At 43.0% G+C, this 11,637-nt stretch overlaps 1 protein-coding gene across 4 annotated transcripts; it reads right to left on the reverse strand.

Moving 5' to 3' along the window:
- Positions 1–1,489: 1,489 nt before the first annotated feature.
- Positions 1,490–8,265, reverse strand: LOC109745706 (putative clathrin assembly protein At5g35200). Of its 4 annotated transcripts, none has more exons than XM_020304823.4 (17): positions 8,024–8,206; positions 6,863–6,962; positions 6,641–6,772; positions 6,452–6,521; positions 6,101–6,198; positions 5,333–5,474; positions 5,103–5,203; positions 4,712–4,795; positions 4,560–4,610; positions 4,375–4,440; positions 4,204–4,269; positions 3,525–3,605; positions 3,371–3,436; positions 2,699–2,860; positions 2,537–2,612; positions 2,324–2,436; positions 1,490–2,236 (listed from the first exon to the last, which is right to left on the reverse strand). In XM_020304823.4, exons 3-17 carry the CDS (start codon positions 6,737–6,739, stop codon positions 1,817–1,819), a joined length of 1,695 nt encoding a protein of 564 aa, XP_020160412.1. In that variant the 5' UTR covers positions 6,740–6,772; positions 6,863–6,962; positions 8,024–8,206; the 3' UTR covers positions 1,490–1,816. The 4 variants fall into 4 exon arrangements, with proteins under 4 accessions (XP_020160412.1, XP_073359681.1, XP_073359682.1 ...); XM_073503580.1 differs by lacking the exon at positions 6,863–6,962 and adding an exon at positions 7,639–7,920 and having other exon boundaries at positions 8,024–8,104; XM_073503581.1 differs by lacking the exon at positions 8,024–8,206 and adding an exon at positions 7,062–7,920.
- Positions 8,266–11,637: the final 3,372 nt, after the last annotated feature.

The following is an 11,637-nucleotide window of genomic DNA, read 5'->3' on the forward strand; positions in this document are numbered from 1 at the left end:
ACGTGAGGGTAAAAAAATACCGAACGTCGGGTACGAGCACATGACAACTCATAACGTTTTCGACGGCAAGTTTAATGACGCGAGGATGACAAGTTTAGTTGCCAAGCATGACAACTTTCGTATTTCAGTTTACTTTTGACAAAAACTTAACGTGTGTCACCGAAACTTGCCATCCTTGCGTGACTAGAATAGGCATCGAAAAACATCAGGACCGGAGTGACATGCACATGACGTGTGACACTTATCATTTGAAAAAGAAATTACCGCGTGAACATTTCTTATACAAATTTATAATAAATTATGTAATTGTGGAAAGTACAGAAAGGGATAAAAGATCAAAGCGGGAAAAATCTGAAAACAGGAAAATGGATAGAGCTCAAAATAGATAACGCTAGACCTACTTAAAATTTGTTATGTGTTCTGTGTAACGTAACATGGAGCATTATTATTAGACTGGTGGGGCGAAGGGGCCCAACCCCTATGAAATTAGGGGGGCGTTGATCAGACACATCTAATTATCTTGTCGACCGGCCGTATAAGCTGCTACGATACTGGATCAAGGGCTCCAAGACGGGCATGATGGAGCTATTCGTCGACCTCCCTGGCTACCCAGACAATGTGAGGCCTGACAAGAGAGGAGGATATTGGGTGGCACTACACCGTGAGAAGGCTGAGCTCCCCTTTGGCGTCGATAGCCACCTGCTAGCATTGAGGATCGACACTGACAGAAAAATAATCAAGGAGATGCGGGGACCGAAGGGTGTGAGGCCGACTGAGGTGGTGGAGAGGAAAGGTGGCAGATTGTTCATGGGATCGGTTGAGCTTCGCTATGTGTCTGTCGTCACGCGCAAATAGGAAAATCAGTTAGGGATTTGTAATTGAAGGATTTTCCTAGGACATGTGCCTTTTAAATTTTTTTGTTATGATTTTTTTTTTGACTGATTATATTTGTAAGACTATTAGTCTATTATATTATTATTAAGATGAGTTTTCTGTTTGACGACGTTCATGTAATTTTTTTTCAATATAATGTATGCAATGGTTTTTTCCGTATGACTAGATAATAGCAAATGTATTATGTATGCGTTACAAAGACAGAAAAGGCACTAACATTGTTGTGAACATTAAAGATAGTTAGCATAGGAGTACACGTTAATACTCACAAAAACGAGCCAAACCAATCTTGCAATTAGAATCATTTGTTAAGCACTATATCTATCACAGTTGTGAGTCTTGAAAGAAACAAAAAGAACTAGCAATGTTGTGCACATCGAAAACTATTAGTATGGGGGTACAAGTTGATGCCCATGAAAACAAAATCAATCCAATGTTGCAACAAGAGAACTATTTTGTAAGTGAAATCAATTGTTCACGAATTGGAATCAACTAAGTGACTGCTAGCAAATCCACAAATGAATCAACATATTCGTTCGTAATTGAATCTAGAAAAGAAAACAGTGGTTCGCAGAGCAACAGGAGGCAATATATATGTTGCACAAGAACATCACCGTTCTTCCATTACACTACAAAGAATCGTCACATTATTGTTCATCATCGCACCAAACATCCATGAATAATCCAATCCCCCGACGTATATATATCCCCCAGACTCACCTGCACATACGAAAAACGCCATATACAAAATACACAAGCGCCTACACGGACCGATCCGAATCCGACGAACCAGCTACACTCCTTTGCTCCCGATCAACGGCCGTGTCACTCCCCCCTTCCTACCTGAGCTACAAAGCCGTCACAATGGCAGCCAAGAAAAAAGAACATGGGCAGAACAAAGTTTTCATCTGTGAACCACCGGCTAGATCAGCCCGGTGTACGCACTGCCCTGGACAGCGTGGAGGGGCATCATCCCAGTGCCAGCGCCACCGTAAGGGTGTTGGGCTCCCGCGGGCGCAAACGGGTTCGCGCCGAATGGGTTCGCTGGGGCCGCCTGTGCCTGGTGGTATTGTTGTGCCTGAGGGTGGTGGCTGGCCATCATCATCTGCTGCTGAAGCATGAAAGCCTGCTGCTGGTGGGCCATGGCGGCCATCTGCACCGCATGGGGCGTCGCGTACCCGTTCGAGCCGTAGAACGGGTCCTGCATTGCTGCTGGCTGTTGCATCATCGGGGCCGGGGCAGCACCGGTGGTCTCCCAGGGGTTGTAGCTTGCGGGCTGGCTCGCTCGTCGGTTCGCGTCTTCGTATAGGCTGTCAAGGGTGAGCAAGTCCAGTCCACCAGCCTGCAAAAGGAGCCAAGTTTAGTATGACCAAAGGATGATCAGCAAGACAGGGTATAATTGTTGCATCTATAGGAAAATGTATCATACCAATTTTTTGCCTGAAGCGACGGCAGTTTCATTTGAGCTGGGTGCAGTGACAAGGGCCAGCTCCCAGCCTGTGACTCCATTTTCAAAAGCAGGAGCGGCCTGGGGCACGTCATCTGCAGCGACCAAAAAAAATTTAAGGGCTGTGCATTGACCAGATTCCAAGCGATAAAAAGAACACCTGTTTCAGTTCACAGGAGAGAAATAAATGTGTACCTATTGGAACAATTGCCAGCGCTAGAGCGTTCCTCTCATCTATCTCGGCCACAGCAGGGTGTGTTTCATTCAGACCCTGACAAGCAAAGGAAGTGTTAGCAGAATCTATGCATGCATGGGTAGTGACCTCTTTGTGAGTAGCAGTGTAGCACAGTATGTTACCAGCAAGTCTGTTGGTTCAGCAGCAGGTGCTTCCTCTTTTACTGGCTCTGGTTCTGGTTCGGGCTCCGGCTCTTGTTCCACTTCGGGTTCTGAAACCGGGGGCGGTGAAGTTGGCTTGACTTCCTCCTCTGGCTCTTTGTTGTATTCTATAGCCAGTATTGCCTGAAAATAAATCAAATGGGCTCAGAGCAAACTCAACAAGAACACATAAGGAAAATCATGAAAAGGAAATGATCGAAATAGTTGCAGGGCCAAGTAACTCCTATCAATTTGCATTACATGAGAAGTTCCAAATTATGTGCAATTACACATACCTGATCATGCTAATCATTTACTAGGATGAACATGCAACTTTCTTTTCTTTTTTGCTTAAGGCTCATGCAGCAACCAGCATACAGAACTTGAATTTAGCTGCACTTCTCTAATATATTCACTCGGCTCTAACAGACACTGTTACTAGAAAGCTAACTGAAACGAAGCATAGAGAACTGACTAGCAACCCAGATAACAGAAGTACCCAACAAATGCTAGTTAGTTTGTCAGGAACTAGTTCTGACCTAAATTCATTGTCCTCCTGATAGTGGAGATTCTGATATCTAAATCATGATGTCTTACTTGATATCTACACATCCCTATCTATAACAAAGTTCTGGTTTTAAACAGTTTCCGAACCTTATCTTTCATCGCGGGAGCATCCCTCACATATTCCTCCATAGTTTGCATGAATGATGCCGGAGGCTGTAGAAGTTATGAACAGAACGCTGTCAGCTGCTTGCTAACATGGAAAACAGATACCAAAGACTTGCAAATCAAGTATGTTACGAACCTGTTCAATTTTCAAGAACTTCTCACCACGTGCCACGTGTATTGTTTTACACACTTCATAAAATTCCGACAATCTCTCAGACTGAAAAAAAAAAAGAAAAAGAGAGGATGAAAATCCAACGATATCAGTTAGATTACATATTCTTATTCAACACAGTTCACATGGATTAAATCAGTGGTTCAGAATTTCAGTTTTAAAATCAATCAGCATCAGCGGAGCTGATGAGGTTGAAGGGGAAAAACATGCTTTTATGATGGGTTTTATTAATATACCATACACAGGTATCTAAAAAAACAAATTAAACAGAAGTTGTTGAATCCCCATGGTCAACACTTGCTTGAGAATGCATATAACTAATCCTCATTAAAGAGAGATATCATATGGAGAAGCAATAGCTCGAATGGGCTGACATGGCTGCCCTAAGATTTTTTTTCTTTACAGTTTTCATCAATCAAGCACTGAAGCAATAGTTTGTCTACAATAATTAGTAGGTTATCCCATTGTCTTCCTATTGTCTCCTAAGTGCTAACAGATAATCAAGTTCCCTTTATACGTGCAAGGATTTTGAGTTATGTTCATTCGATAAAAGGAATTTTAGTTGTGTTGCTATAAACAGGGGAGGAAAACCAATGAACAATGTAATAGTGGATCAGCAACAGAGAAGGGATATGAGTTTTACCTGGTTAGTTGCTCTTTTGTATATATCAAGGGCCCTAACAGCGTCATTTCTTTGCATTTCAAAGAACTGCAACAGGTAATGAGGTGTAAATTGGATGGGCAACATAATAAAAATAGCTAGCGATTTAGAAGTTTCACAAACTTATCCTAAGTGACAGCACAGAAAGTTCACCTTGTCAACAAGATTTATTGTCCCATCACTAATGGCAGTGTAGATCTTGACACTCTCCAGAGCAACCTTTCAGTAATGCATGAAACAAAATCATTGAATGCCAAACCACTTATATACAATGCCTAAAAATGAAACACGTGTGACATCACAAAATAAGAAACAGAGGAAGCGAGCATCCTACTTACCATTGAAAGCGCATGCTGAATTATAACATTATAAGATGATGCCCCTTGTGGCTGCAAAATTTCAGTAATTCGTATTTAACATGTCAAGAACATCACATGAAGAAAGGATTTGGTGAAATTAAAGAAATTGTGGTCGGCACATAGCTCGTTACCTGGCAAGCAAGAAGCCGGAAAAGAAGTTGCTGCAGTGGTGGCAGATGATCTAGCACACCAACAGTATCAAGATCCCGAGTCCTCTGCAGATATCAGAATTTTCCATAGAAACTTAGATGCGAAACTGAACTGTTGTAACACAAACATTTTATGTTGACGTATATTTCAAATAGGATAAAGTAACTAGTGTAAGTTTGGTTTCAGGGAGTACTATCTATTATGCATTGAAAAATTTGATCTAGTTATTCTTTAAGCACATGAAGCATGCTCCACATAATTATATCAACAATTAAAGAAAGTCTCATAGATGCAGTTAAGAGGAATAAGTAGGACTAGCAGTGTATTTATGGTTATTTTGCTGTTGAGGGGAGACTAGCCTGGTGTACATACCGGAGGATCTGACTCCACATCATACTTCAGCACTCGGAAACATTCAAGTCTCTCTTCCAAATATGAAGCATAAGTGCGTACCCATGCAGAATAATCCCAAGCTGAACCAACAAGTAGAGAGCAAACAATCATGAAAAGTTCTCAAAATTGGAATTTCCAGTATATGTATACAAATGACAGTACTAGTATGAATGTCATGTCGGCATAACAAAACTACTAGCAATTAGTACCTCCTGAACTAGAATCATCCTTAAAGTAGGCCATGTTTAGCATATGTGATCTAGATCTGCCATAATTAATAAGCTCTTCACGGAACGTGGGGTCAACTTCTCGAAGGGCACGATGTATGACAATTAATGTCTTTAGTGCAACCTGAGGAATAAAAATAACCAGGCAAAGAATGTTTATAAGTTCTTTATTGCATCACCCATGAAAAACATTACAAATAAAACAAGGAAACCATCCACCATTAAAATAAAGTTTTTCCTTGTAGGAAAATAAATAAAGAATCGACAAGTTGATTTGCTAAAGTTCAAACAATATATTATGGCCCTCAGAAGTTAGAATATAACATGTCACTCAGAATTAAGCACCATGGGGGAGGAGATATGTTAGTTCAACAGGAAAATTTCAGATCTGAACCTGAATTTGAAATTAAATATGGAGAGTGTATAGAGAATCATTTTGCATAATTAAGTACAATAGAAATCTCCAGCTCACAAGCATGCCAGGACAAACCATCCATCCCAACCCAAGTACATATCAGTACAAAATTTGAAGTTTAGGCATTTCAGGTTTTATAAAAAGTAAGAGTATACATTTTACCATAGCCTTATGAACATCACAAAGTTTACAAAGATTGCACCGAGATACAATATGTAAAAAGGGTTTTTGATACAAAAAGAGAACTAGTACATTCTAACAGAACAGCAGTCATAAGAAAACAAAGACGACGGCATTGTATTTGACCATCGTAAATGGAAGAAATAAATCCATACCGCCCAGTTCCGTGTCTTTGAAAGACGCCTCGCTAGAGCATGAATGCAGTAAGCTACATCAGCCCTTGGCCTTGCGGCAGAGATGGAAAGGAAAATTTCTGCAAACCAAATAAACATGTGAGTGACGGCAGTTGTAAAAGATATCTACTCATAATCAGAGAGAAAATTAGCGTGTCCGCAATGCAAATACCAGGACAAATGTATGTAATCGTAAGCGAATGAAACTTGAAGCAGAACAGTGTTTTTCGTTGAAATAGTTTGTTCTGGCATATATTCAGTTGGATTTGCACACATGCTCAATTTTTTACAAAATTGTAGATGGTTCAAAACTTCAAATGATGAAAGCATTACCTCTTATGTACTTCTCCCTCGATGGACGCTCGCTATGGTTGGTGGCCTTCACAATCGCAATGTCCAGTTCCTGTTGTCCCGAAGAAATGGTAATCCAGCAGTGAGTGAAGCACGACGGAAGCAGAGGTTCAAAGATGGAAAGCTTCAAACACAATTCAACATTCAAAGGAATCATAAAAGTGGCCCGACCTTGTAATCGCTGTTCACTTTCGCCAGGCTCACGGTTGTGGTGTCCTTGAGGGCACCGAGGTACTTCCTGAGGCTCTGCTGAGTGCCACCACCCGCCATTATCCCCAGTTCACGTGTGATGTCCTAGCTGGCCTGATTGCGAAGCAAAGCAGCAAGCAGTGTAAATGAGATGTGCGCCAAACGCAAGCCAAATAAATGCTGGTTTCTCGGAATGAACCAGACAATGTAACAGCTAGATGACGGGTGCATGGGGCCTGGAACGGTTCCAGCTTTGCTCCAACAAGAACTACTTCTCACCAAACTAGAAGCATTTACTACAAATCTACAAGCATAAGATATTAAGATGGAAGCAATTACTTGATAATTCTAGCAAGAACACGCAAGATTAGTCAATACAGGAACGGATCCAGGAGAAGATCACCAAGAAAGCGGATCCAAATGAGCTGCAAACAGAAGAGGGCGACACAGGGGAACAAACGCCACCAAAATCTCTGGCGCACCCAAGGGATATATTCCGCGAGATAAAGAGGAACAGGATGCCAAAGTGAACTCCACCGAATACTTGTGCAGGACAATTGTGCTAAATTGGTGGGAGAGAAAGTGGTCAGGACCACGAATCCTATCTACCAAGGCCCATCTTGGGAAGACACCACTCACCCACAGAGCAGAATCGCAAGAACACCGACAGAATCAAAGTAGCAGAGCTGATGTGATTGCAGAAGGCTACTGAGCCAAATGGTCGAACAGAGGCTGCACCGATGATACTACTGGTCAGCGTAATAACCATGCGGATGAACGAAATGAATCAGGGGAGCCGAGAGGATGGCTTCTCCAAACCGAGCGGGACAAGGCAGGAATCCCGTCCGGATTCTCCGGAGAAGCGGCGCAAACTTCTATGCCCGACAAGGAACAAGGGGACAAGTATAAATTCAAACTTCAATTCAACGCAATGGACAATTCAACTCAGAATACTGAAGCCGACGAAGGCAAGAGTCCACCTGCTCCGCTCCGGCAAGCAATCCCCGGGAGGCCGGTTCTTGGATCCAGCCGCGCGGCCGCAAAACCAGGGATCCAGTTGAGCAACGGTAGGCCGGAAACAGCGAGAGGAGGGGGGATTTCAACTTTCAAACCGGAGCTGTGGCAAGCGAACAAGAAAGCAAGCAAACAGACAATCATTCGGCTGCACGGCGCGGCGCCCCAGGAAAACAAACGGCTTTAATCAGGGCTCGAGCCCTGCGCCGCCACGCCACGCCACGGCCAGGCCAGAATCGCCCGAAAAGCTGGCACCGCCACGCGCAGCGCCGCAATCGAGAAGCATACGGCCAATTAGCCACACAAAAACTAGTCCAAGCAGCAGAGAAATTAAGCAGCTTGCTGGCGCACCTCAGGGAGAATCCGGACGGACGGGAAGGGGGGCGAGCTGCACGGGGCGGGGGCGTCAGGGGGGAGGAGAGAGGGGGGTGCGGGGTGGGTTCTTGGCGACGGGGGGTGGAAGAGGAGGAGGAGGCGGGGGGAGGAGGGGAGGTCGCTTTCGCGGCTCGGCCAACCCGGACGCGAACCACCACCCGGTGGCCGGACAGGGACGCGGCACCGGAGATTAAACAATGGGAGAGGGGAGACGACGCACACAGCGCAGCCACAGCCAGAACTTTACTATACTCCAGATTAGCGTACCAGCTCGGCTCAGCTGGGTTAGTTAATTAATTAATCAATTGTCATAGTTACTAAGAGCGCATTAAGCCCCGCCGTTTGTTTGTTTAACAAGTGCGTGGTTGATTGGCTTGCAGCTCCTTTTCCTTTCCTTTTTTCTTTGCGCCGTCCGCCTTTTCTAAATTCGTCGCCTCCTCGTCGGTGGAGGGGAATGGGATGGGAATACGGGATGCGTTTCTTTTTTGTCGTGGAATTTTAGTTTGATTTTTCAGTGTTTTCTGGAAGGAGGGAGGGGGGTGACTGTGACTTTGTTTTAGTCCACATCATGGTCCCTAGTACTTTTCTCCTCTCCTTCTGAAAAAGGTTGGAATGCATCGGAGGCGCCGTTATTATTTTGATTTTGAACACAACAAGTGGATGGACGAACTCACGGACATATGAACCCATTTTTTAAAACTTATTTCTACATGCCAAAAAATTCTGAAAAAAAGTCTCACTCTTACATCGTCACATTCTACGTGTGCACGGAAAGTTTCGAGGAAAAGCGACTCTTTCTTTGGCCTATGCAAAAAAGACAAAGAAAAATGTGTCGTGAAACGCTATTCAGAAGCACTGAATTTTTTTTTTTTTTTTGCAAAGGCAAAACCAAAAGAGATTTTTTTTCCCAAAACTTTGTGCCACGCACACATGTTGCGAAGATGTATGCATGAAATTTTCTTTTGAATTTTGCGACATTTTAAAACGTGTTTACTATGCTTCTTTTTTGGAAAGTGGGTCCATATGCCCATGGGCTCAACACGTACCCACTCTTTTGAAGATGTCTAAGTTTGGTCCCAATTTTAGGCGAGTGTGTACAATAAATCAAGTTTTTAGTAAGCATCCATGCTTAATGGTGCAGGAGGGATGCCTAAACAAACTTCTATTCTCTGAAAATAAGCACCGATGCAGACCGAGGTAATTTCATTTTAAAAAAGCACAGATGCTTAAAGAAAAATAGAGTTATTTCTCTAGGCACCTTGCATGCATTGTCCAAGGACTAGATGTTTGAGTGATTCATTGTCGTCCTTTCTGGCCCAGCTCGTCTCTCACCGCTATCCTTTTCTTTGCACCGTCCTCTTTTCTTAATTCCATTGGTCCTCGTCGGTGGAGAGGAATATGATGATTTTTTTTGTTGGAGTTTAGTTCGCTTTCTTCAAGAATTTTGTGGTAGGAGAAGTAGGGGATGACTGTGACTTTGTTTTGGTAGTCAACATCATAGTGCCTACTTTTCCTTCCAAAAGACGGAAATGCATTGGAGGCGTCGTTATTATTTTGTTATTTTAAAGTTGGCTAGTCCCGATTTCAAGCGAGTGTTTGTCAGATCCTACAATTGCGCAAGTGATTCATCGCGGTCCTATCTAGTGCAACTCATCTCTTATCGCAACCACCATGTCAAAATAGGGAGACAAAACATGACATTCTCCATCGGCGGCAATTGGGCAATTCTACGTTCTTCCACTGCTTGGGTTTCTTCTTCTTTCATCCATGCCACCCCTAATCTCTCCATGCTAAGTTGTCGGCAAAGACATGAGGCAAGAAGGAGAAAGGAGCGCTACCGCTGGTGCTATGGTTGCCATTGGCTTATTGTTGCCACTGTAGGACAATCAAGTGTGATATCATAAAACTAGTGTCGAATCCCAACCGGGTGTTATACAAGTGCACTAATCCCCGTAAGAATTGACATTGTTGAATTAGTTTTGCTTAGGTTTCGAGCTTGACATTGTCCAATTGACATTGACATTTACAAGTGCCCTAATCCTCATTTGCCAATACATTTATGGTCCTTTCCGAGCTTGGGATTTTAACTAAGGGGTCATGATGGTTCCAATCTCTACTACCGAAAAATGAACAAGATAACTATGTTGATTATTTTGCATCGGTTGGTATCCAAATTTTAGATAGTTGGACGCGGGGGGGGGGGGGGGGGGGGAGTAACTACAGAAAACGAGAAGGAAGAACTGGAGGAGGATGAGGACAAGGGATTTGAGGTTATCCCCGCACTGAACCAGATCTGCAGCATCAACGGTGAGATGACCGAGGTGATGAAGAAGATAGAGGAGCTCGTAGCGTTGTGAAGGATGATCTTCTGTGTGTTTGGGATGTTTGGGGCATACCAAAAGTTTCTTCAAATTGTCATGTGGTAGATATGATCCGTGGTGAATCAGCTAAAATACGTGTAAGATTCATGTATGATCTTTTGTAATATTAGGATCAACTTGGCACCTCCGGAATATTGTTGGGACTTTATATGCACTTTTCACTCTTCTCCCAAGGGTGAAATGACATTGTTCTTTTTCTTAACTTAGTCTTCACTACTTGTTTTTTAAATTATAAGTTCAATCATGTCATACTATTATAAACTTTACCCATTCGGTATATTTGTAAGAGAGAATTACATTGACACAGTCTCAACTCGAAATATCTTTCGCTTTACCGCCTAATGGTGAAATAACATCAGAGAGAAACATAAAATAATGAGAGCCAAATAAAAATGATGTATTAGATTGAAAAAAATCGTAAAAACATTTTTCAAAATTATAGCTTGAAAATTCGCACGAAGAGAGATCAAGCCAGCCCATCCTATGATTTTACATCATAAGATTGAATGCACCGCGATTAAATCTTTTAAAATGTGTTTTCTCATAAAATATCCGGTCCGCAACTAATCTACCTTTGTCCCGCTTATCTTATGAGCAGAACAGGAGGACGTGGCAGATGAAACGATTGTTCATCTTTTAAGGAAGATGGAGCAAAGTGTTGGCCAATCTTTGGTTGCATGAAAGCAACCAGAAAAGATAAACATAAGAGTGCGTGGATTAGCACTTCAGGGCTGAATTTTATACCCTTGGATGACTCAAAACGGTGGGTAGATTAGATGAACAGGCCATTATTATAGCATCCACAAGTGTACGTGTGACTCCTGGTAATTTAATTGGTTTACACACTGGCTGGCAGGGTGTCGTGGGTTAGTTTAAGCGGCATGATTAGAGCGAGTGACCGGTGACGCACGAGGGACAACCAGCACCGAAGTGGCAGGGGGTTAGATCAGCTACACGATCAATCAGTGGTACGTAATCTTTTATTCCAGGGAGGGAAGGGAAGGCATGATAATAATACTGTATAGTATACTAAAGTGGTCTGTGGTATTTTATGGGCAGTCCAGCGTAGCAGCCGGTGAGCCGAAGGGGGAGTGGGATAATAATTGGGGCGCACAATCAAACGTGGGTGGTGCTGAGTAGCACTTGCTTGTCTGGGCTTTGATTTGAGCCTTTTCTCGCCATTGCCTGCTAGCCCTTCTTTTTTGCCTT

This window comes from Aegilops tauschii, chromosome 7, assembly GCF_002575655.3.
Source record: "Aegilops tauschii subsp. strangulata cultivar AL8/78 chromosome 7, Aet v6.0, whole genome shotgun sequence".
Classification (NCBI taxonomy): domain Eukaryota; kingdom Viridiplantae; phylum Streptophyta; class Magnoliopsida; order Poales; family Poaceae; genus Aegilops; species Aegilops tauschii.